Source organism: Melanostigma gelatinosum (assembly GCF_949748355.1).
Source record: "Melanostigma gelatinosum genome assembly, chromosome: 22".
Classification (NCBI taxonomy): Eukaryota; Metazoa; Chordata; class Actinopteri; order Perciformes; family Zoarcidae; genus Melanostigma; species Melanostigma gelatinosum.
In genome coordinates, this window is record NC_136655.1 from 8935523 (window position 1) to 8961503 (window position 25981).

The window sequence follows — 25981 nt, forward strand, 5'->3', positions numbered from 1 at the left end:
GGCGAACAAACGTGTTCGGAGCTACTAATGACAATAAATCATCGGACACAATTACAGATTAGTCTCTCCAGTTTTTTTGCACAAAACTACCAATGACACAATTCCAGCATCTTGAATGAAGACACTCCCTCGTCCTTTTTTTTTTTTTACTGAAATAAGAGAGCGAGACTTTCGGTCGGCGTCCAGAAATAGGCGGCAGGTCTTATTTCTAGGAGGCAAAGTGTTTGCAGTAATAACTAAACTGTAAAGACAGCGTGTCATAGCGAGAAACCCAACACGTGTGCTGGGTTATGATCAGGAAAAAAAAAGTTTAAACCGAAAGAAAATTCCAGTGAAAAGGATTTAAATAGAGGAAACAGTTCATGTAGAGACGTCTTCATCAGAATATACTCTAAGAATGCTAATACAGACTACATTATTACCTAAGGCGTCACAACAACAACGTGACGGCTCCAATCCCCACTAAAGACAGTGGTGGACACACTAAAGAGAAGCATTAGAGCACCGCCTATTTCCAGTGAGGTGATGACACATTAATTACTGCCAACCTGGCCTCCTCATCTACAAATACGTTTACACTGAAGTGGCAAAGTGAGTCGGACTCTACGACGACGAGCTACGCTACTCAAACATACAAATAAAGCTTTTAATACGTGCTTCCCCACGTGTCTGTGAGGCTTACGGGTGTCTGTTTTTAGTGTCATGTTGCCAACGGATCAGTAATTCTGGAAACACAGCTGGAGTTTGGCCTGGAGAGAGGAAGATGAGGTGTGTGTGCGTGTTGGTATTTGACCAGTGAGAGGGAGAAGATGTTCCCCGCCTCGGTGTGTGTGTGTGTCGGTGTGTTTGTACGAGGGCTGCTGCAAACTTTCAGGGATGACTCAAGTGTGTAAATGTGCACTGTCCCTGAAGGGGGTTAGGGGGGGGGGGGGGGGGGGGGCACACCCACTCACTGCTTAGGGGCACCCCACAACCCCCTCCACAAATAGATAGATATTTATATATAAATAAGTTATTTTGCCAAAAAGAAAACATAATTAAGACAATAAATAAGACAGACTTTCAGCCCTACGGGTAATACTGGAAAAACACATGGGAACCCCTGCTCTCCAGCTACTGTATATTAATTTATTTCCAACAGTGCAAATGCTTAGCTGGATTTTTTTTGCCATTTTATGGGCATAAAGATTAATTGTTTGATGGAGAAAATAATCATTAGTTACAGGATACTTACTGTATGACAGCTGTGTTATTAAGACACACCAACATCAATATTTCCCTCCTCATATCTCAACTAAAGCATGTCTTTAAAAAGTGCATGATGCCCGTTAATAATGGCGGTTTTCTGTTTATAAACATGTCGGCATCCTTCGATGCTGCAGAGCATGTACAAACAAAACAATAACAAACATCACCGTGCGAGCGACAGCGTTGAGTATTTGTCGGTGCAACTTCCTCACCTCCTTTTCCGAGCCTCGCGGCTTCACCGAGGCAGTAAAGCTGTTTGTCGCGGTTATCCAGGGACGAGTCTGCGTCACAACAAGCACAAACAGCCGCTTACAAACACTCGGCAGCAGTCACAACAAAACTTTGGGGGGGGGGGGGCACGCGCGGAGCCACGCTGGTCCGAGGTTGCAATGCTACCATGGTTAGCATTAGCTCGCTAGCAGCAGCGCGAGCTGGCTTTTAGTAAAAGCAAAGTGAAGCTGTCAGAAAGCTAACAAAACTTACAGCTGTGGGCGCAGGATATGCATTACTGCACGCGCCAGTGGTACAAACTCTGCAGCGTAAGGGGTTATAAGCTTTTGCTCACGCGCCCCGTGCACGACTATTAAAGCGACCTATTCATATTGCATTTGGTAGTAATATTTTTTTGACAGTTACTTTGCTGCGCTTTGACAGACCCTGCATTATGGGGGCTTGCTGAACTCAATCACAGACAGTTGGAGCACGCACTTCCCGACAGTGTGTCCGTGAAAACAACAACGCTACCGACGTGCGAACTTACTGTCAACAAAACGTAATTTAGCCGCACTGACGAAGGAAGACCAAGGCTCGCAAAGGAACGTATCCGGACTTGGTATTTGGCGATCCAGTGTCGCCATTGCTCTTCCTTCTTGTTGCTTTGCTGAGAGACGGGGTTTTTCTCCCCCCCCCCCTGTCTCTCCTTCGCACGCAGCAGGCAGAAAAACGAAAGAACGAGATATGCTGACGTCGTTGTCGCTGGGCTTCGGCTTAGTTCGGCTTCTGTCGGAGGGTTTAGGGGTTGAGAGGCTGAGCGACAGACAGGGGAGCGAACGTGTTTCCTCACGAGTTGAAAAGTTCAGCAGCCTATGGAGGTGGCCTACAGCATGATAACATCCCTCTCACCGTAGGACCGTTACACGGTGATGTTGCAATGGAAACATTAGGTAATTGGTCAGGCCTTAGAAGGCCTAATAATGCCACAGGGAAACCTTCATATACAAGGGATCTATGCTACATAGATCCCTATAATTAAAAATGGTGGCAATTAGGCATTTTGCAACCTAAAATAAGTGCCGGCTATGATATCAGCCCTGGCAGGAAAGACCATGTGGATGAACCAGATACCGCTTTATGCTTTGTTGAGGCTGGAAATATAAGCCATGGGCCGTTGTACCAACGCTAGATTTAAATATTCTCTCAGCTTCATTACAAGAAATTGGAGTACTATGAGCTCTTGCCAGACAGTTGCAAAGTAATGGGTGTAATGTATTTTGAAAAGAGAAGGTCAGAACTATGAATAACATCATGGCGTTAGTAGATCAAATTATATTATGAGGTTACAGATGCAGTTTAATTTCATGCATATAGTGAAATGGTTATTTTAATTATTGGCTTCACTGCAACCTTGTGCAGGTTAGGGTCAGAGGTGAAACTCCACTGCAAATAAAACAGCAACATAAATCAGTTTATTTTAATAGTAGTCTATGTTGCAATTTGTTATATAATGTCTCAGCTTTTACAGTAACAACAAAGCACTGCAAATGGGGTCAGATAGACACTGGTCAAAAGCAGTGATTTCTATTTAATTTAATGGGGGACATCATTAATTAAACATATGAATTATCGAGCCGTTGAAACAAACTGCGCCAGGATGTTGAGATTGTCAAAGTGGCTGAGTAGGTCAAGCACATGGCACTACATTGACCTCCTGTGGCTGAAAACAGAACCTGCATTTCAAGTGCAAAGTGAGGCGAGATGACAGTCAAGACACTTTCAGGTGGATCACAACTCCTCTTCCATCACGATGACACTGAACAAACTGGTCACTTTGAGTCCAGCTTTAATGCAACACAGAGCAGCTCTTTTGGTACAGCTGCGTGATGTTTACACCTCGTGGGTTTAAAACCTGAGAAGAATCCAGAAGCTACACGCCTGCGTCTCACATGACGCAGCAAGAAGTCAAGTGTTTGAGCTGAACCAGAGGGAGAGCGAGCGAGACAGAAGAGGGTGGAGATACGGAGGAAACGAGGGCAAAGGAAACGACTTTGATGAGTTTGTACTGATGTGTCAAAGCCACACACTTCATGTGGTTGAATGCAATCCTTGCGGCCTTTCCCTCACACACACACACACTTCTCTATACTCTCATTTGTCTCTCACTCACACACACACTTCTCTATACTCTCCTTTGTCTCTCACTCACACACACACTTCTCTATTCTCTCCTTTGTCTCTCTCACACACAGACAAACACACCATTTGTTTTGTTTTTTGGTTCACATGATCAGTTGAATTCAAACTATTTCATACTTTTTGTTCGCCAAGATGTTTAAACCTGCTCTGTAAAATCTCCTATTTCACAAATGACCAGGGAGGAAATGTGAAGTCAAAGTAAAGTTGAATGGATGTTTTTGTAAAAATGTTTGGCTTCCATCTGAAGGCCTGACAGAAAAGTGCCAGACAAACGCACCCACAGTATGTTGTGCACTGAACACAAACACGAAGAGATTAATGACAAAAAAAACATCATTCATTTTTATTGAAAAAACAAAAAGGTACATTGAAATTGTGCATGTCACAGAGTGAATGTCTGTCTCTCTTGAAGAAGACCGTTTGGCAGGTTAAATGCTTTGGAATCATTGAGAAAGCTACACAGCTGTGGTCTGGTGATGATTACGAGAGTGCAGAGAGGCAGAACCAGTACACCACACACGCTTTACTCAAACTCTGTCTTGCAGCAGAGTTGTATGAATTCATCATCACTTACATTTTTATGATATCAAAAGGCAATAGATTAAAAAAAGAAATTCCTTCAAAAGAAAATCATCGAAGTTCAAATGAAAAAAAAAGACAAAGAAGTGACATGAGGTGTATTAAACACCACACCAGCACACTGTATGGTGTCTCATTAATGATTTATACAAAAAACGAGACAATCAAAAGACAGCTGAGTTGACAACAACAAAATATCTGATTTAAGATCATATAGAGATAAGGAATACGCTTAAAAAGGAGTTTAAACGAGAGCTTTGGCAGAGCTGTTTCTGCTTAACAACAGTAATGCAAAAAAAAAAAAAAATGAAAAAGTCACTTCGACATTCAAAGTGATAAAAAAACAACACTATCAAGGAAGGATTCAACCTTCATCTGGTACCGGGGTTGAGACCAAAGAAATCAAAGTCTTCGGACGCAGAGGAATTTAAGGATTACACACTTCGGTGCTGCAACATTTTAATGAAGTAATTAAGTCGCTAACTTTCAGTCAAGTTCTCTTTATGGACTCACACTCCCATGGTACACCATAAAACCACAGTCGGCACCACGTGAGTGCACTGTGCATGTTGTGATAAGAACGCCGTGTGTGTGTGTGTGTGTGAACTACTCTCCTGATATTTGGGTCGGAGGCCATTTTACACGGTGGTCAGGTTTAATACATCGAACCCGTCTCCTTGTCCGCACAGAGTTACCTTCCTGAGGAAAATCAGTGACGGACAATGACTTCAACGTGGAGTCACCTCATCAGTGCGCGTCGTGAAAAGAGTACCTCTCTACACTCAATTTCAATTTGTAAATTTATTATCCCAGATTTAGCTTTGTTCAAGACATTTTAATACCCGCTAGCCACCACTAGAGGGCCTCTGAATGAAAGAATGAATGAATATTTGAGTGAGTTATTTGCCACATACACAAGGGGCTTTGAATCTAAAAAAAAAATATATGAAAGAAGTCAACACATTAAACACAGATGCAACTATATTGCTCAATGTCAAGGCCAATATTAAATGCAATATACTAGGTGCCAATAAATGACAATGAATGTCATTTTCTGATAAGGTAATATGGTATATAGAGTATTATGCTTCATATTGCACCACAGACAACCTGTTTTGTTATCTGTTACCCTGAAAACCTTGATCACATTCTCCTTATTGCGGCAAATTAATAAAATCTTGTATTTTACACTCATCAGTACACGGTAGACTAGAGCATGATGAACCAGCTGTTACCCCAAAAAGAAGTAAAAAAATCTTCCTATAACGTTTGGTCATTGTCTGTGCATGTATCTGCTTACTAAAGCATAGGAAACCATATAGGAGTTATGAAAAAAACCACGTTTAATTGCACCATCGCATTGGTGTTGCGATAGTATGAAACGGGTAAGAAATAAAAGGTTGCAAAGACTAATCTACACATGAAACCGTAGTTAGAACACGTGTTCCCTCCCCCCAGCCTCCTACTGCTGCAGGAGAGATCTTTTTGGGAAGTTCAAGTAAACCATGAATGTGCAAGGAATCACATGACATGTTGGGTTACAAAACGCAAATTCGTCTCCGTGTACTCCAGCTGCTAGCGTGTTGATAAAAGTCTAAATCTAATACAGAATCCACCAGTTTTTCAACTGGCCATCTGTCAAAATATCCTTCATTTAGTCTCCCTTCGTCACATTCTCAAAGCTTTTTTTTTGTACGCGTAATAACATCGTAATAACATCGTAATAACATCGTAATAACGTGTGCTCAAATTGTGTCCGTCTGTGGGTGGTGTGTGCACGTATGTGACGGTGGGGTTTGTGTTGCGTGTTAGATGGGTGCAGGGACCTGCTGCCTTGCAGGTGCGAGCTGAGAAGAGAACTTCTGGGAGTGCCAACGGGTCTCCTTATACACAAACCAGGCGTTGCCCGCCCACACTAACATGTTGAGGAAGCCAAACACCTGGAAGAAAAATAAAAAACACACATATATAATACAGGAGGTTTCTTATAACATACTGCATCTGTGAAATGTTATGTGACGACACAAACAAATGACATTTTATGGGTTTTATATCGATCACAAAGCGCCACGTTTGCTTTAGACCTGTGACGCAGGTCTAAATCAGGGAGCGGACACTGCCACAATCAGTGACTCTAATCGGTCTAGAAACAGCCTCTCTGTTGGCCAAGGATTTCTGTATTTTCTTCCTCACCACAGAGATGTTGAGGGTCCTCATGCTGGCGAACTCTGTGACCTCGCAGGTGACGTTGCTCCCCTTGCAGAGTGCCAGCGTGGCGCCGATGCCCGCCGTGTCCGTGGCGTCCTTCACATTCTGCAGGCCCTTCGCCCAGGCGGACGAACACACCAGCCACAGGAAGACCAGGATGGCCGTGATCACAAAGTCCTGCAGGCGAGGACAAAGTCTCTCATTTGCAGAGTTGGTTTAAGGTGAACTGTCGGCAAAACGGACCAAAAGAGATCAATACTCACGAAAATGGGTCCAAAGTCAGAGTCCTTGTAGACGTGCATGTAGCCTAAATACACCAACAGAGCCACCATGCTGTACAGGAAGCAGACGACGGCGATGCCCACAAAGAACTCCGCCGAGGAGGCCGAGTCTCCCACCATGTGCGTCGCCGTGACGGAGCGGTTGCAGAGAGTGGCGTTTCCCTCGACGAGCGGGACCTGGCTTAACCTGGCCGCGATACAAGACGGAGAGGTTTTATTTGAGCGTCCTTTTTGAAATTGATTGACGCAACTGATGGCATTTCAAAGCCGCCGCCTGAAAATGTGTGGTGAATCTCACCTAAACGGGTAGTGAAAGTTGGCATCGAGAGTCTCATTCCTGCCGTCGCCGCAGAAGAGAGATACGATGTTCTTCCCCGAGTATCCGCCGCAGCATCCAAAAGCAAATATGGCCGTGAGCTGTTTTGGACGGACAAGAGAGAGCGAACGATTAGGGAGATGCTTGAGACTGGCGTTAGGAAAACTCTGTTCTGCTCTCGGGGGAACTATCGGAGATTTGCTCAAGCGGAAAGGAGGCTGTTCTTTCTAATAGACCTGCAATGCCAAAAACGCCAACTATGACATTGACAGGACAATGGAAACCATAACGAATCATAATTTGATTGTGATCCTCCCTACATGCTTGTACTATTGGGCAACGAGCGTTACGTCACCAGAACCTCAAACTTAGAAGACAGTTGGCAACCTAAAACCGCGTCAGCAGTAAAGAGCCGGAGGGAACAACAGATGGCCAGCAGTTCAATCTCACAAACAGCTGAAAATAAAACTCACGACTCAACAATTTTTACAAGCTCATTTTTTTCATTTTTTTTTTCAAGCTTCTTCTTACATTTGTTTGTCTCTCACGGAAATGCCGAATCTAAACCATAGACCTTCCTCTCACATACGAAATATAATGTGATTTGAGCTCCTTCACTGATATCGCCACAGATCTCATTTGTTCTGCTCAAAGTGTGTTGCTAACAGTTTTCACACGTTCTCAACATGCATGTCATCGTCACACATTCGCACTGGTCTCCATCGTCTCTTGAGGGAAACATCTGCCTCTCTATCTGATGCTCCACTATGTTCACCAGCCAGTCGCTAACTATGTCTGTATGTCAAGATGATCTTTTGTCCCCGCGACTCCACAGGCTGACACGTGGCCCACAACACATCAGAAGCAGCGCCTTTCATCAACCGTAAGATCGCCATGATGAAAAAAAACTAAAACGAAGATTATGGAAACGAACACTTTGAAGGCATTTATTTTGTAGTAGACAGCATGCAGTGGACAGGAAGTGTATTATGACAAAGTCATGATTTGATTCACAGCTCCCACTGCAAGGTAATGACATGCATCGGTCTGTTCATCGGTCAGGGAATTCATAAACACACTTGTATCTGAACTTAAACTCTGTTTCATCAGCACAACCTATATGCACACCCTTGAAACAGTTTTACGACATAGCACCTCAACTTTTAGCCTTTAGCGTCACACCACAACACCCACATTTACTGTACATGTTCCACATGCAGACACAGACACGCACCTCGAGGCCCCTCTCCAGATGTGTCTCCAGATGTCACTGGCGGCCACTTCCTGTTTTTCGGGCTACACACCACCACAAGCTCCTTCTTTCACATTCTTGTTTCGCTGATTCTTGTCACTCCCCCACTACAAGGCCACGGAGCCTCGGAATGAATGGAGCATATCAACCATGAGTGCAACCGCTCACAATGTGTGATAGTTCAGATACAGGTTCCCGCATGTGATGCAAACAATGACAAAAGAGCACATGTAGGAAAAAGAAAGAGTGCTTCTCGTGGGAAGGACCCTCTAGCTGTAAAAAATATATATATATATATATATATAACTCATAAATCTGAAATATCTTGCTAGAAATAATCAGCAATGTTCTTACACAAAGGTCGCTGAGTCCAGGTCAGTCCAAACAAAAAGCCACTGGAGCGTGTGCTCATTTTGAAAGTGGGTTTCCTTCAGAGGCCCATGAAACCTGTTTCTCCCTCTTTTGGCAGCGAGACCCGACATCTTTATCATCAGTATTCAACATGTTGAGCGAATGGGGGGGCTGCATTTGTTACTCCACACCCTCCTTCCTGTTTACTACTGCGTGGAAGATAACATCGAGCGAAATGGACAGTGGGCAAAAATGTTGCTCTTTAAAACGAGGCGACCTGAACCATCTGTCAGAGCTCACAAAATATATAATTTATATTTCACTGTTGTGTTAAATTTATGTCCAAAATCTGTTGGCCAAACACGCACTCACCGCAGCTGCCCAGAAGTAACGGATACATTATTCTCCATGCATTGTTTTAATAGTCATGTTATTTATTCATGGAAGGCTTGACGCGCATTCATGCACCAGCTTTGTGTTCAAATCCTCCCGAAATGTCAGAGATTTGAGTCATGTTGTAGACCAGAATTTAATATTCTGACTATTTCTGACTAACTATTTTCATTATCCATTAATCTGCTCATTATTTTCTCCATTTAGTCGAAGAACATCAGAATAGTAGTGACACGGTTCCCTAAAGCCAAGGGGGACATCTTCAAATACTTTGCTTTTTTCAAACCAACTGCCTGAAATAAAAAGATATTCATTTACTATCACATAAGACAAAAACATAATAGCAAATCCTCACAACTGAGAACTGAAAACAAGCGCATGTTTGGCATATTGGCTTGACAAATGATGGTGGGCTGGGATGCGCACAGGACATTTCCGGCATTAAAAGGCGGGAAATATGTACAGACTATTTACCATCCGGACCCTTGTGAATCACAAGGTTAGGTCATGGTTCCATAAGGCCAACGCCAGTGAAAACGCACTCACACGGCCTCCTCCTGAGTCAGATGACTGGGTGTAACTGCGGCTCTATAGCTCTGTATGGTTATGAGAAAATAGAACAGCTGAGCTGCGTTAACCAGCACTGCATTCCTCTGGCCCACTTATGAAGAGCAGAACTGATGACTGGACGTTCACATGAGAAACTGTTGAAAGTCTCTCATGATACAAAAAAAAAAAAAAAAAAAGGCGTGTGCTCGAGTGCATGAGTAGCCAACCGTGTGCACAGTTACTCAGAGGTCAATTATTGTTGAGAGATGCATCAATCTGTAACTGAAGGGCAGGGGAAGCAGCAAAAGGATCCAAAAGCACTGGACATAACTCTGCTTAAGATTCATAGAATGAAAGTGTGGGTTTGACGAAGACAACTTGGCTAATGGGAGTTAAAGATCTGGATTTCCTTTGTGAGATATTAAGCAGACAATTCAAATCAAATAGAACATATTTTTAAGAAACAGGCATTTTATTGGGTATAAGCGTGTTTATATAAGTCTACATTTTAAGTTTTACTTATTAAATCACATAACTGCATGGATTTTATTCATTCTTGTAGATGTGAAAACTCAAAGTTTGATAAATGCAGAAAAAGTAATGTTCATGCTTTATGTATAAACATTTTCTGCCATCTGCATTTTTAACAAATTCCCCCTAAAACTGTTTACTTAAGGGTTTTTTTTTCCGCCGGGAAAAGGGAAAATCCAAGAAAGGGACTGGACCTCCCCGTCTTCTGGGTATGAAACTCACACACCCGACCATGCGCGCACTCAGATACACACGCACATTCAGTAGATGCATCTAACTTACCCACTCCACCAGTTTGACGAAGCCCAGAGGCTCCTTCAGCGGCGTAAAGTTGAGTCGAAATCCGGTCATCATGATTTGCGTCTCCGATCCCAAAAACTTTATCCAGTCGCTCCCAAACTGGGGATGTTGGTCCAACAGGGAGGGAAAAGGGGAGTTGTTTGCCACAATGACGTGGTTTTTACTGCCGACGCTGCAAAAGATGACCGGCCCAAGTTGTTTAAAGTTTTTTACAACCCGACTTTGCGACCGAATCAAATTTCTGCCACGGAGGCGAGAACAGTCTACCCACTGAAAATACTCTTTCACGCGTTTCAGGAACTTTTAACAACAAATGTCAATGAAAAAAAAAATAATAATAAAAAAATATATATATAGTGCGTTCAAGCGGATATTGTTTTGCAGTGTAGTTTGAAAAACGAGTGCCTGCCGCTCCACTTGGTGATGCGCAAAATACGCAGGCGTAAAGTGCGTAAAGGGTGCCAAATTACGCTCGGCTTTTTGGTGAGAAAGCCTCGTGTGTAGGCTGTTTAGTTACAGGAAACGGATGTTAAATAAAAACGGATGTTAAATAAAAACATGTGACCCTGTCTGATGGGAGTCCACACTGTTGTCAAAAGATGTACCTCTTCTACTGGGCTGGGAAAAACAATCTCCAACTACCAAACGATCATTCTATTAACATCCCACAAAGAGAACTTCATACACACGCAGCTAGTAGATAAGTTACAAAAGTACCAAAAGACTTCAGAAGTCTTGAGTTTTTTTTATTGGATCCATCCGCAGGCTGCCTCCTCCTCCTTGCAGAGTTTGCAGTTACCGTAAAACGCCTGTTCGGCGCTGACTAGGTCATATGACTCGCAGAGCAAACCACAGACTCCCCAAATTCTTCAACCAAAGAAGAAAACAGGGCTGTCCCATTCCTATTTGCACCATTTCAAGCCCTCACAGTCTCTCACACTCAACCACTTACCAGGTGATGTCAGTAAGTCCTTGAGGGTTCAGGGTTCAGGGGGGGACATTGGGATTCGGCCAACCTCAGAGACCAGCTACAACCAACTGAGTTAACACAAGATGAGGATCCTACATGTCAAACATGAGGCGGTTTGAACTTGAAACTCCTGTTAAAGGGGCGCTCCACCGGCTTTACATGTTAGGATAGGTTCATCATCATAAGACTGACTTACACGTTACTGTCTGCCACTAATCTACAGTGTCATGATGAGATTTATTCCTCAAAAAACAGCATTTTTATCATAGGGGGAAAAAAGAAATATGTGGTCTCTGTTAATGGAGAAAGTTGGGGATGCGTCTTAAAACAAAATCATACAAATGAAGTAGATATAAGGACAGAATGATGAAGAAGTTAAAGACTCAAAGTGTTACCTAAATGTCATTTAGGTTTACATTTTGTAGACTGGACTCTCAGAAATATGTTTATTTGGCAAAATGGGGCTCTTAAAGATGAGCGGCTGATGACAGACGAGCTAACTGAACTGAACACGTTATTTCTAAACAAGCAAAATAATAGTTCAAATCAACCCAAATACAAAAGTCGGCAAAATAAATCAACCATTCCAAATTGACAGGGTGGCATCTTTAATCAATGTATTGTTGACAATATAGCAAGTTATGTTCGTTAAAATATCAGTTGTGTGTTGGGAGAGAATTTGGGACAACCAACATATACAGACACGTAAAACAACAGAAAGAAAGAAAAAAAGTATTCACAAACAGTTTTGCATCCATAACAAACAAGACATTCACACACACACACACACACACACAAACAGAAGCTAACAGCTTGACAGTCACACTGCCAGTTCAGTCAAGCAGGTTTGGATAGTCCTATTTGTACAAAAAAAAATGGCTGTTTCGACAAGATTAATAATATTACCGTCGACTGTGGTCGTCTTCCTAACCTGATCTCTCTGCTTCCAGTCAAAGGAGTTCTTGTATGTACAAGTGAGAAGGCAGTATGGCCACATCGTTTGTAAACAAAGTTATTTACTGCAATGTTTTCTGGCATTTTCTTTTTCTCCTTTGTCATACAAAATAATATTTCTCTGAGGTAATGTAGATGTAGAAGGGGGTGCGTGGCCTAAAACGTTTGGGAACCGCTGCTTTAAAGGAAGAGAATGGCAGCACACACACACACACACACACACACACACACACACACACACACACTTAACATTTCAGGAGCCACAGAATCTTTCATGAACACAGTTAGATCATCTTCATTCCAGTGAAAACAATGGCCGTGATGTATTTATATAAACTCTTTGTCTTATCAGCAAAAGTTTCCAGAGCATTCACCATCGTGAAGACCCAATCGGAAACGTTTGTATCTTTGGAAAGATTTTAGGGCTTCTTTTGTTAAAATGATTTTAACAAATGCTGGAGCAGTACACATACGTGAACAATCTGAAATGCAAAACAAACATTCAAAATAAATCACTTTGAGGCTAAATCCACGTGAGCAGACTTTGCGGTGTGGTTGGACCTTCACCATGTGAATGCTCTGTGGCCAACATAACGGCAAGTAGATGATCATTAATATACCTTCAGTGATGCACCCAGAATATGGTATTTGGTGGAGTAACGGTACAAAATATTCAGGTAGTACTCGCTCGACGTTGATAGTTTGGGACCTGACCTCTGATTAAAAGCCGGAACATTGGGGGAAATTAATTCTTTCATCCTCCATAATTACAGCCGCAGTATACCATCCTTCACATAAGAGACAAAGCTAAGTAGATTCAGAAATGTAGTTTTTTTCTTCTTAATTTTTTTAGTACTGTACACAATAAAAGGGGGGGGCGCGGTCAGTGGCGTGGCTCTCCGTCATCATCATTCTCACTTTGACTCGCCGTGGGTTCACTCCGCATTGGAATCAGCAGCCAATCACGTTCTAACGTTACGATATATGTCGTGGGCCCCGTCGGTGCAATGCGACGAAGTTCTATTTGGGCACATGGGAGTGAACGCACGGCTCGTCTTCATATTCGCAACCTCTACCCCCTCTGTCGCTTACTGGACCCCCCCGCCCCCTTTGGAATTTGACGTGGAAGATTCATGGGTTTTAAGGGGGTCTCAGGGTTTTTTTTAGGAACGTTTCAGGGGGGAGTCTCAAGCTTTGGAAGTGGGGATCTATTAGCAGTGCACACCGCCTCCATTTTCTGAGGTGGGCGTCGGAGGCCAAAAGGTGAAGGGTTGAGGGGAGCGGGGTTATTTTTATTTTTTTTGGGGGGGGGGGGGGGGGGGGGGTTAGTACCATACTTCAAGCTCGCTCTCTTTGACCTGAGCATTGTCTCTGACTTCGTCGAACGTGTACGTCTTCACGATCTTCCCGTTCTGAAAGACCGTGTGCAGCAGGTCCTGGAGGTGAATAGAGAAACGAGCGCGTCTTTAGACTGGAAAACACATCTGTGCACCAAAGTGTCTGCGTGCTGCACTGTAGGCATTGAACTCACCGCGCCATACTCCTCCAGGTCGCCCTTGCCCTCCTCCAGGGTGACAAAGTCGCCGCTCTGCGTCCGGTGCAGAGACAGGCGGCCTTTCTTTGACCTCTTGTTGGGGTCGGCCACCGGGTCCTTGAACACATTCACCTTTCACAGACAAACAGAGAATAAACGCTTACAAAACGGAAAACGAAACACAAATACCTACGTTCTAACGCATCGGTACTCACCCCCAGTCCGTTAGTGACCACATAGCTACATTTGAAGGAGCAGTTGAGCAGATCTCTGGTCAGTTTCTGCAGAAGAGCCCCTCCGGACCCAAAAGAGATGTTCTCAATGGACCACTTGTGCTGCTTCATGCCCTCCACTATCTGTGGAAAAAGCACACGGAGAAACATCATGCATGCGACCTAGTGTTCTCCTTGTACGTCGCATCAATAGGTGGCACGCGTCTCTACCTCCTGCAGTGTGTTGATATCGACTCCGTCTCCTTGTATGACTCTGATGTAAGGAGGCAGCACCTTGTAACCTTTGGAGTTCTCCACTGGAGGGAACTTCTTACCCAGGATCTCCAAAACCTGACGGGAGTGAAATGAGAGAGGAAGGGTCGCACAGAGATGTTAGTGTCCCGGCTTAGATTCTAGTCGAATAAAAAGGCAAGCCGTCCAACGTGAACGCACCTTCAGAACCGTGTCGAGCGGGTCCCCCGAGTCGGGTCGGACCACCAGCGGGGCGTCTGCACTGCGCGACACGATCAGCGCCCGCAGGTCCTCTCCCCAGATCTTCTCGCAGGCGTTGTAGATGTCGTAGCTGTCGCTGACGATGGATACGGGCACATTGGGAAACTGCTTGATGATGTGCTCGAAGGCGTCCTTTTCATGGTCCTTCCCCCACGCTGTGATGGTACTGCAGAGGGAACAGCAGAGAACATCATTACTCTCCGCCTACAGTCACTTCTTCACAGGCTAATAGCACAGATCGTCCAGAAGAGGGCAGTGCACTCCAGGCTTTAGTCTCACATGAAACCAGACCCGGGCCAAATTGTATTTCCTTAAAAAAACGGTCTGTTGAAGCTACCTTAGATACCAGAAGAAGTGTTGAAAAAAAAGGTGTAAAACTGTGCATTTCTGCACATTTAGTGAATGCATGTTTGTCAAATGTTGTGATAAACTGCTGGTGTTTCCTTCCTTACTTTTGAGGGTTTGTTGCATGTGAGACAACGACAGTTCTCAGCATCTACTGGAGTTACAATGTCGCCACACTATCGACATTTCTCCTCTCTGCCGTGACGCGTGTCTCACTACTAGTCTCTGAAACTAGCAGCTCTCTATTTTAAATGTACATTTCTGTACAGCGTATTTGTTAAACTATTGTATTTCTCTTCACAGGGTATTTCTGTTCCATTGAGAGTTCACAGTAAACAACAGAGGATAATCAAAGTTTGTCCTGAAAGCTCTTTGGAGGCGATGCACCTCTGCTCTAAAACACCCGCCCGTCCCTTTCCTTCAGCACCGACACACGTCAAAGTGGAATTTCACTGCGACTCCTCCCTCTGAGGTAGAAACCAAACCAACGTTTGGGGGGGGGGGGGGGGGGGAATTACATAATGGGTTACCATGGCAACTTCTGCCACCATCCCACAATGCACTGGTGCGAGGAAGAAGGGTGCGCCGGAGCGGCAGTAAGTACCCTGGTGGCAAGGAAGAAGCGCCAGAGTGCATGGGAGCGAAAGTATGTGTGTGTGTGTTTAGTGTATGTGTGTGTGTGCAGGATAAATGGATCAGAGCCATAAAACAACAACAGAGAGATGTGAGAGGCACGTGTGCGTCAGGGCAGCAGCCAATCACAGCCCCTGTTAACGGGAAGCAAATTAACACCAAACTTAGCCAAACGATGAGAACTTTTTGCTTTCGGCAGATGAGCCGCTGCTATATGAACGTTTTTCTAATTTGTAAATCTATTTAGCTCGTGGGTTAGAAGGTTTGCTCCCCCCGAACCTGGCTCTTAGTCTAAATGTGGCCTCTCACCGGAGATGAACAGAGCCCGAGACCGTGCCCCGGTGCGTTCTGGGAATATGCTGATCACTGGCATTGTTCACAGGGATCCAGCAAACCTTCCAGAGGCTAAATGTCCTGCATAAAAACATTTCGGAGAACCTCGACCTACGAACGGCCGTCACATTTCCCCAGTCTTCTTTTGCTGTGTAATCTGCCTCCAAATACCTTCTAAAAACAACACATTTGTACATCGTGACTGAGTAAAAAAAGGAGCGTTGAGCACCGTTGGCAGTTGCCGATGATTACTTGGAATTGTTTCAGACCACAGGTTCAATGATTTAAGTGAGGGGTGAACCTCTGCCCTACATCACAGTGGAAGAGCCAGGAAACATCCCGTCTCTACGCAGGGACTACGCTCCAATGAGCAACATGAAAATGGAGCGTGTGTGTGTGTCTACCTGTGCTCTGCAGCAGGCACTGAGAAGCCCGGCACGGGGTCCTTGGTGCCGTAGTACTTCTTAATGACTCCGATGCCGGCAACCGTGTCTGTGCCCTTGAAGTTAACCAGATGGGCGGAGGCTCCGATGCCCGCAGTCTGCAAAATAAGAGGGGGGGGGGGGGGGTGTTATGGGAAATAAAAGGCAAAGACGTCCCAATATACGCAATTTTTATTTATGCCTAAAAGAGTTACATTTCTGACAAAACAGTCCCAGCTCATGGTCCACTTACTCGCTTTTTGCAGAGCTTTCATTCGTACCATACTGTGTGATATGGTTGAAAGGTCTGGCAAAACAAAAGCGAGTAAGTGGACCATGAGGTGGGACTGTTTTGTCAAACCTGTTTCCAAGGTTGGGAATTCCCTTTCAAGCCTCCTGTTTGTAAAAAGGGTGCGTTTCCACCATTGTGTACAACTTCCCCCTCAGCACCAGATACTGATGTATACGTGTACCTCTTGTGAGGAGACGCCCCTGTAGCCGAAGTCATGCAGTTTATAAGACAGTCCCTCCAGGTTCCCAGAGGTCTCCAAGAGGTACTTGGCGATGATCTTCTTCTGCTCCCTGGAGTTGGTCGCCACAGTGATGGGGTACCAGATCTGAACTAGAATGGTCTGATGGGAGGGGAGAAAGAGGTATTTGAAGTCCAGGGCGTCACAACATTTCACCGCAACGGTCAATGTCCCAACGTGCACCTTGTTTTAAAAGCCTATTGAAACAAGAATTCCAATGTGAACATTGAGTCAAAGTCAAACAAAAACAGCAGAAGTTGCTGCCAAAGCTGGGGTTTTTTCTTAGCACTGAACTGACCGATGAATGTTTGGTTGAATATTCCTGCTTTCTCAGCAGTCAACTGGTATTAAAACCCAAAACCAACTCTCAGAGCGATCAAAAGGGGGGGGGGGGGCTGCTCGTTCACACAAGACAAGCTCCGGGGAAAATACATTCCTCGATGCCTTAATGTCAACTCCGGACCAGAGTCAATGTCAAAACAAGCGGCTTATCTGTACTCGCCGCCACCTGGGAAACCTCATGAATACACACCTCCTCAAAATATTTGATACTTTTAAAACATACAAACAAACGTACATGTTACATTACAACCAAGGCACTTCCAAAATAAAAAAAATCAATCAAATATGGTGAATACTACAACATGAAGCTGATACTACTAGTATGCGATGAACACATTTTATGAGTCTATGGACTTGTAAACTGTGTATAGTATAATAGCTAGGTGCATGTGTCAAACCAGAGAGCAAGCATGACAAACATGTAAAAGAGCCGACACAGCGACACAGCTCTGCACACTCCCAGCTCTGATTCATCACTTGACTTTGTTAATACGATGCATGCAGCGTGTGTTTTCACTCGACAGCCCCGGCCAATCACGTGCAACCTCAGATGAATCATCATCTAACCCATAATATGGACTCATGTGACACACACACGGTTGTGTGACCTCTGCCTTATATGCATGAAGACCTATAAATGAGGAATCTATATGCATTTAATATTAATAATAGGAACTAGAGCAAATAACTGTACTTGCTGTAGTTCCTAGTTAAAAAGATCATGAAACTATAACACATGTAACCGTGTTTTGTATGAAATTAATTACTCTTATAACGAAGATGCTTTCCATAAAACATCGTGTGATCATCGTGTGTCTCCAAAGGCAAAACAGGGCAGCAGTGTGCACACACACGTGCCAACATAACTTCTCGGTCAATGTCCCAGAACAAAATGGAGGGAGATAAGGAAGGAAAGAAGGGGGGTGTGGCTTATCCAAATTTATCAGGACAGTGTGTGTTCATAAGTGTGTTGAGACTGCGCTCCTGGCTGTGGGTGACCGATGTCCAAGCACTGCTCCCTTTCATTGCTGTATCTGTCATCATAGTTAAGGAGAAAGCGTATGAAGTTATATATATATATATGTATATATATATATATATATATATATATATATGCGGCACGATTCCGTGGTGGCAGAGGTGAAACGGCGTATTCACGAACGCGGGCCGACACGGTGAAGAAGAGTCGGAGAGAGCAGAGAGAGAGAGCAGAGAGAGAGACTGAAGACATCGCTCATGCTGAATGAATTTAGTTCTGCAGAGTCATTGAGGACAGTCTGTTCATGCGGCATTAAGTGCAGGAGATCGTCCCGGGGAGGACTCTCTCGGCGCATTAGCTCAGCGTAATAAACGAGGCACCGAGGAGGCCGAGACACCAGACCGCCTGCCTCAAGCCACAGTAATATACCTCACCTCCACTGTACTTTTCCCTCACTAAAAAACAACACAAACCGTTACATTTGCGTGTTTTAAACATGCTTTGACACGACAGACAATCAAGGAATAGTTTTTAGGAAATATGCTTATATACCAAACAAGGGTTTTTCTAGTACCGGACTCTCTTCTTCTCAGCCAACCTGTATGAATGACTCTTTTTTATTTTCAGCCACAGCACATCTGTGAGCAGTGATTGAGCAATAAGCCATGACAGGGCGGTAATTCAGTGAGATTTAAAGCAGAGATAAGAGGCGTAGTGAGGAGTGCTGCCAAGCTAAATAGTTAATGGCTTTTATAAAACCGTTAACTCTCCATTGAAAAAATGGCATAAATGTTGCGAGTATAATTTGTAATCAACAATCAAATAAAGCTAGCCATTAAAGCTCAGAATTAGCTTTCATTGCGATACGAGTAGCACATTAGAATCTGAAGCGTTAGACGAGGGCGTACGGGGGACTTTGAAGCAGCTGAGGCCGCGATTCGCTCACCTTTTAGTCCCCGGTGTGGGGCCAGCTAAAAAACACAAAAAAACCCAACACATTTGCACACAAAACAAACGTACCTCCACCCAGTTGGTGAGCCAGTAGCACTCCGGGTCCGTGCTCTCCACCGTGAACAGGACGTTGCCTCGGGGAATGACGCTGCCCTCTGGCACCGCCTTGATTTCAATAGGCAGGTGTCCATTGTGTTTCTGCAAACACACACACACACACACACAAATATCCCACTGAAGAGAAAATACACATTCAGAATTCCAGCTCGAGAGCTCATTCAGCAATGTGTTCGGAGATGGCACGGCTAAAAACCGATTAGCAATAAGAGTTTATTATTTTCACCTGAGGACATACTTTGGCAGTGGAGAGCGCTGTGCTCTCTCCAGGGTGCTGAAACAGCACCTCTCAAGAACACAACTATTGCATGCACATCTTCTTGGCTATAGAAGATGATTGTGATTCATTTGTAGAAGCTGAAACTGAATTTTAAGAATGTGACCCGTATGACTTATTAGAAGCTTGCTCTGTTGCACTATTTGTATTTTTTGCATGTTCCTGAGCACGTCTCTCTCAGCATGTTCTGGCACCTGTGAGTAATATGTACACCTGTATACCTCTCCCACCAGCTTTTTCCTCAATAAACCCATTCTAGAAAAAAAAGTGTTTTCCAAAATACCTCCAAAATGTAATTCCAGCCCTTCTCGTTGAAGACGTCATCCTGGAAGTGTTCTCTGTATACCTCCTTGGCCTCCTGGATCTTCTCCGGGGTCACAACCTTTCCTAAAGAGGAGGAAGGGACCCAAAATGTAAGCGTTGATTGTTTTTACACTTCAGTTTTTTTTTTTGTGTGATTTAAAACAAACAAGATATACGGTGTTAAGTCTGTGAGCTTTGAAGCTGCTGGTAGGAGGATTCTGTTACCCTTGGACAGAGCCAGGCTCGCGGTTTCCCCCTGTTTTCAGTCTTTGTGCTAAGCTAAGCTAACATGCTGCTAGCTCCACCTTCAGATTTTGCCACACCGATATGAGAGTGATATACATTTTCCAAAATACAAAACTATTCCTTTGACTTACTCCCAGTTGTGAAGTTTCTTTTCAAACCTAATATGGTGTGATATATATATATATATATGCTTTCACTTTGACTCTTCCTTTGCTGCACCTCTCCCTCGACGAAAGTACAGTCGGAGAGATTAGAGTTCACTCCCTGACCCGGTGTAGAAGACTCATGGCGCACACTTTATGGTTTGATGAGCCGGAGGACCGCGGATGCGTCTCTAATAGTCGGGCTAATCATTGAGCGCTGACGGCCGCTCTGCGCGGACAGCTGGTCTTTCTCCCTCATACGGTGAAAGAGCAGCTGTGCTTTTGTCTCTTCTCCCCCCCCCCCCCCCCCCCCCCCCGGCACCTCTGCTCCCGCACCATGAAATCCTCTTAAGAGACAGGAGGGAGATGCTTTCTCTCCCTCTCTCTCATGCCCCTCAGGATCACACTGGCGAACTTAAACATTCACCTTTTACAAACTTAGATTAAAGCATAGAAGTTGAATGCTTTATACTTTGCACCCATTTCAGTCTTTTCTCCTTCTTAACCTGCTGGTTTTGTGTTATTCTCTGCACAGTCTAATCAATGTGAAGCACATTGAAACCTTCGGTTTTGTTTTTTTAAGTGCGTATACGGACTGTTAAAAAAAAGCACCTGCCCTGAATCTTGAGCCAGCTCCAGGCATGCACTTCTGCATCTGACCCTGCACTACTCTGACCTTGTCCCGGATGAGGCGGGGGAATGCTCCAACGGGGACCAACAATGCATCACAAAAGGCTTTTGGTATGCACCCTGACTGCAAGCTGTACTGGGCAGCTCCCACAGAATGTTGGTGAAAGCATTATGTGCACAGTGAACTTGGTTATGTTTCCATTATTTAATCAGCTGACTGGAAACACGTTTACACCAACAGGACGAATTGGTAACAGCGTTGGTGGCTTCATAGGGCAAAATCCAGGACTCACCTTTCAGGTATTTGTTGAGGATGTACTGGAGGCCGTAGAAGACGGTCTTGTCATATTTGACTTTTCTGTTTTTGGTGGGGTCGGTCCTCCTCTCGCGGCACTCGAAGTAGGAGTACACTTTACTCGTGTTGGGGGGGTACTGTTTGTAATGCGTCACCTGCAGGGAAGACGAGACACGATGAGACGTATTATAAACACGGCCAATTTAAAACACAGCTTTTCTGCCCTGAAACCTAAAAAAACAAACCATCTTAAATGAGGAAATGTTTTAGCTGACAGAACTATTGTTTACTGAGGAGGTAAGAAAAGAGATGAACTCTCTGCTAACTATTAGTTGCTAAACAGTAGTTTGGAGGTTTTCACAATATATTAGTATATAAATACTGGATTAACCCGCCCTTCAGAGGAACTGACGAAAGCTTTTATGTAAACACTGAAACACCTTTAACATTGCACAGTATCGCTAGATTACAAGTCCGATCACGCACAGTTTTTTGGACGCAAATGCAACAAAACATATGCCAAAGCAAATCAAATTTGAATTCAGAAGCTCTCTGCCAACAGACACGGTCCCGAGAGCTATTCGGGGTCACAACTCAAAGATTACGGAGCGCTGCCAATGTGGTGATTATCTGAGATTAGAGCAAACACTCCAGTAGAACAAAAGACCCATCAATCAATCTGTTGTGTTGGACCAAATAATACAGTGCTAAGATGTCACAACCGGGGCGAGAGTTTTCCCCACACATGCACGCCCTCCATTATTCTGTATTATTCAGAAAATGAGAGCTTTCCTGTGATCTTCTTATCCACTAAACGGACTGATCCCTTAAACATCTGACATTTAAAATCAAATGTGTGTCATCAAGTAGTGTGTGAGACGTGTCCAGGCATGTTCTCTCTCTAACACACACACACACAAAGAATAAACTGTTTCAGAGGAGCTATATCTTAAAGATACAAACGCATACAAAAAAATCCTGGCAGAAACAAAAAAAGATATGTCAGCTGTCATCAGTTAAATCCAAAAATGAGGGATTTCCACAGAGCACACTGGAGCTACTCTCACAAATAAAGTTAAAAGTCGACAAGATGGTAACAGCTACCGCTCACTCTGCCATTTTGTAATCAGATATTTGCTTTCAGGCTGATCTGCTTTCAATATCCAGACGAAATGTAGATTAAAAACAATTAACGGCAACGCATTTACAACCACAGGAGTCCAGAGGAACCAAAGGGGTTCACTCTCGCTGTGTAATAAGCTGCACTCACTGAATATCAATGGCGAAACACTGCAGGCCTACCAGTTGCCTTCAGGGGACACTATTGCCAGAGGAAAGAGAAGGTCATCGTGGGCCTTGTCCTTCTTTTGAACACAACCTTGGGGGAAACACTTTCTCACTGTTGTAAATACATAAAAGTGTATGTTGGAGCCACAGATATAAGCCTGTGAAAATGGTCTGGAAGAACATAGAAGAAGGCATTATCCAAAGCGACTCCTGGCCGTTCACAGTTAGTGGAGAGGAGAAGACATAAATGTCAATGACCTACTCAGTTTCTTTGACCCCTACCTCTGTCCTTTCCTTTGGGCCTTTGAGGACTCAAAATAGAGTCAAGACACACAACATGACACTCGGCCTGGCCACGTGTGTGTGTGTGTGCAACATTCACTGGACCGCATGCCATGTTTGCAAGATGCAGACACTAGCCAGGCCTCTTTGTGTATTATCCAATGCAGTTATTCACTTATTATCTGATGTAGTAGTGAAATGACAAATAATGAAATTATAAATCAGACTATGTGGCCTCTGTGATTTGCGAGTTTTGATGCAAGGAGATCTGGCTTATTTCAACGTGCCAGCCATTAAAGCTGCACAAATCGATATGAATTATATTATCAATGGGTAAAATAACTACGTGCATTCTGAAAGGGAGTTATTTAGTGACAAACCCGCTGGGGTTCATCACCAAAACTCTGCAGTTCCCTTCGGTCCCTTTAAGCTTTTACGACCCTCGAATTTGCCGTTTTGGTCCTTTCCAGAGAAAGATGCTCGGAATGACTTTAAATTAGAAACACCTAAAGCTGCAATGATAAGACAATTTTCAGGCATTTTATGGACAAAACGATTAATCGAGAAAAAAAAGAAATCAGCAGCCTAATCGACAATGAAAATCACTGGTAGTTACAGCTCTAGACAACTGAAAAGCTGACTCTGTCTGAACTTTATGGTGGTGAGGTAATGAAGAATGCAACATCACCCAAATTGCTAAGTGATACTGACTGAAATATTGACACACACAGTATACAACAGTATAGAAAGTCCAGGTGGAGTCAGTCATCTTCTGTTATTTTAAAACATGCTAATTATTTCACTGTGGCCCTTGTATGATTTACTGCTGTGTCTTGAACATGAGAAGAGAAAGAAATCCTGATCTGACCACCAGAAGGGATTTCTCTCAGGTGCATCTGAAGCAGTAGCAGCTGTTCCTGTGGAATAAAGCCAAATGGGGCCGCCCCCTTTACCTAAATGTCACAGCTTTAACCCTCACTGTAGCCATCCTGCTCTGTGAAAATGTGTCCTCCACCCCCCCCCCTATAACTCACTGTAATTCTCTCGGGATTTAAGAGTCACAAAAAACGCCATGTTACATAAATGTGGTCACATGCAATAGGCCAGCTTGGCTTTTGGGGCTGAGCCATATGGCATTCAGGTGCAACTAGATTTCACGTCCTGTGGACAAAGTGTGTGCGCCTCTGGTTGTTGCCTGATCTTTCTCTCTCTACAAATGGTATCGCACAGTCAAGCACAGATAACATACTGTAATTAAGGCACACCCAAATGCGTGGTTAACTACAGGTGAATTTAGCACACTATATGGAATACTCCTGTCCTGAGACAGCTGGGCCTAAACGACACACCTGGTATCTACAGGGAGCAAATGCAGCCTGCTTACCGCTCGAGAAAGAGCACTTTGGGAGTAGTGCGTTTCCTGAAGCGCTATGAAAAGCCATTGAGGGGTAAAGAAAAGCGATGTAGACCATCCCAATTTCTATGAGGGGAAAAAAACAATAGATGTTTTGATAAATCATTGTTCTTTTAATTGCTTTTGGTTGGAAGATTGTGACTGTGACACCTTCAGAAGGAGTTAACGGGGAAAGTCTCTTTTCCTAAGCAACTTCTCAAGACTAATCAGCAACCTTGACATTCTTTATGGAGATAAGCTACGAATATATCTGAAAAACCATGAAAATGAAACAAAGACGGGACATTTCCAAGAAATAGAAACCGAAAGTGTAACTGCACCGTGTTAATAATAACTAAGTATATATCCTAGAATTGGAGTCCAGGCTACACAAATGTTTATTACCATTCCAATGACAACGCTACTCACCTACAATAAAGAGTTTCCTTTATGAATCTAAGAGCTTGTAAAAAATGTTATTGTGTAAGGAGATCTTAGGGGAAAGCAATAGCTCCATTACCTGTTTTAAATGACCAAAACCTCAGAGCCTGGCTGAGAACCAAAAATAGTGCATTACAGGTTCGTTAACATACTTGTTCATCACTCTGTTAGAGATAGGTATTATAGAAAAGACACAGCTTTCAACGCAGTAAATGTGCACGCATTTCGTTGCATCAGACTATATTCAAAAGTTCATTCTTCATTCATGCAGTTGTTATGTGATCTCATTCTGGACCTTTCAGTTTCGAATGTGTGTTTGTCGCTTGTATTGTCCTTCAAACGCAACCTCTGCTGGTGTCCCTTCCTTCTCTTTCGTTTCTGCCCAAATTCAAAACCGTCGCTGATTACTGTCACGTGACTGCTTTACATGGAAACAGTCCCGCGCCCCGACCACCATGCTACGTGCGATGATATCAAGTGCATTTGTTGCCCGGCTTTCATTGTTAGTTAGCAGTAGGACGTATTGTACTTTACCCACTGTTATATTCGCCATTAATGCTTTAAAATGCCTGCCGTCGTCTGTTAAAATACCGTTTGAGTCCACGACTTTGGACTAATTTCGCCTGAGTCACACAAGCACATATAACCTTAAGTTACGTGAACACTGACTCCTTGACTTTCGGTTTTGATTTCCTTTTTGCGGCTAGCCACACGCCATCGGCTAACATTACGCCCCGCTGGGCTCTTGAATGAGACTTTATCCGTGTGCAGTTCACCTTGCTATCACCCAGCACTTGCTAGCCAGTCGCTAATATTAGCTCTTTTTTAAAATATCAATCCCTTTGCGCTCCCGGTGAGCTTAGCAAGCTAGCTAATACAGCTAGCTTGACACCGCTATGAGTAGCACAGCCGTTGGCGAAGTGTCCTCGCAATAACCTGATATACTTATTTTAGATATAAGCTAACGTTAGCTCAAAGGGGGATGCCAGCTTTTTGAATTTGGTACCCGAACTCTCCTCCTTTTCCTCCTGCCCATTCGGCCTGCTGTGATCCGACGGAGACAGCCACAGAGAGCGGTTTGATGGCCTTGGGACCGTTGATGAAACCACCTTGACTTTATACAATTTCATCCATCAGCCGCTCCTCTCCCCCCCGGCCTCCCTCCGTCTAAAACCTTCGCCGAGTAGGCCAACATTACCTTGTATGAATCGGTCGCTAGCAATATGCTGAAGTCGGTGTCTCTGTGTTCCATCTTTTCTCCTCCTCGGTTGTGAGTCAGTCGCAGCTGTCAGTGTGTTGTGTGCGGTGCTGCCAGGGACTCCTCCAGCCTGCAAGTGTAGCTGTGTATTGGGGGGAAGCAGGAGAAAGGGAAGGACTAGCCGAGAGAATCGGGCGGGGGAAAGGGCGGGCGGACTGTGTCGTCACAAAA

At 44.1% G+C, this 25981-nt stretch overlaps 2 protein-coding genes across 2 annotated transcripts; both read right to left on the bottom strand.

Moving 5' to 3' along the window:
- Nucleotides 1-3979: 3979 nt before the first annotated feature.
- On the bottom strand, nt 3980-10548 carry sypl1 (synaptophysin-like 1). The gene is made up of 5 exons (XM_079294994.1): nt 10403-10548; nt 7027-7145; nt 6711-6915; nt 6433-6624; nt 3980-6179 (listed from the first exon to the last, which is right to left on the bottom strand). Exons 1-5 carry the CDS (start codon nt 10472-10474, stop codon nt 6048-6050), a joined length of 720 nt encoding a protein of 239 aa, XP_079151120.1. The 5' UTR covers nt 10475-10548; the 3' UTR covers nt 3980-6047.
- A 1433-nt stretch (nt 10549-11981) lies between these two features.
- Nucleotides 11982-25890, bottom strand: nampt1 (nicotinamide phosphoribosyltransferase 1). Its single transcript, XM_079294701.1, has 11 exons — nt 25751-25890; nt 21148-21304; nt 19816-19919; nt 19208-19336; nt 16810-16968; nt 16319-16455; nt 14544-14769; nt 14322-14441; nt 14094-14234; nt 13876-14010; nt 11982-13780 (listed from the first exon to the last, which is right to left on the bottom strand). The coding sequence occupies exons 1-11, from the start codon at nt 25802-25804 to the stop codon at nt 13670-13672; spliced, it is 1473 nt and encodes a 490-aa protein (XP_079150827.1). The 5' UTR covers nt 25805-25890; the 3' UTR covers nt 11982-13669.
- Nucleotides 25891-25981: the final 91 nt, after the last annotated feature.

Coding starts and splice junctions, on each gene's coding strand:
- sypl1 (XM_079294994.1), bottom strand. CDS start 10,474: ATGATGACCGGATTTCGACTCAACTTTACGCCGCTGAAGGAGCCTCTG. Junction 6,916..7,026: donor AACTTTCACTACCCGTTTAG/GTGAGATTCACC, acceptor TATCGCGGCCAG/GTTAAGCCAGGTCCCGCTCG. Junction 6,625..6,710: donor CTGACTTTGGACCCATTTTC/GTGAGTATTGAT, acceptor CCTCGCCTGCAG/GACTTTGTGATCACGGCCAT.
- nampt1 (XM_079294701.1), bottom strand. CDS start 25,804: ATGGAACACAGAGACACCGACTTCAGCATATTGCTAGCGACCGATTCA. Junction 21,305..25,750: donor TAGCGACCGATTCATACAAG/GTAATGTTGGCC, acceptor TCTTCCCTGCAG/GTGACGCATTACAAACAGTA. Junction 16,969..19,207: donor GGCTCACCAACTGGGTGGAG/GTACGTTTGTTT, acceptor CCCTCCCATCAG/ACCATTCTAGTTCAGATCTG.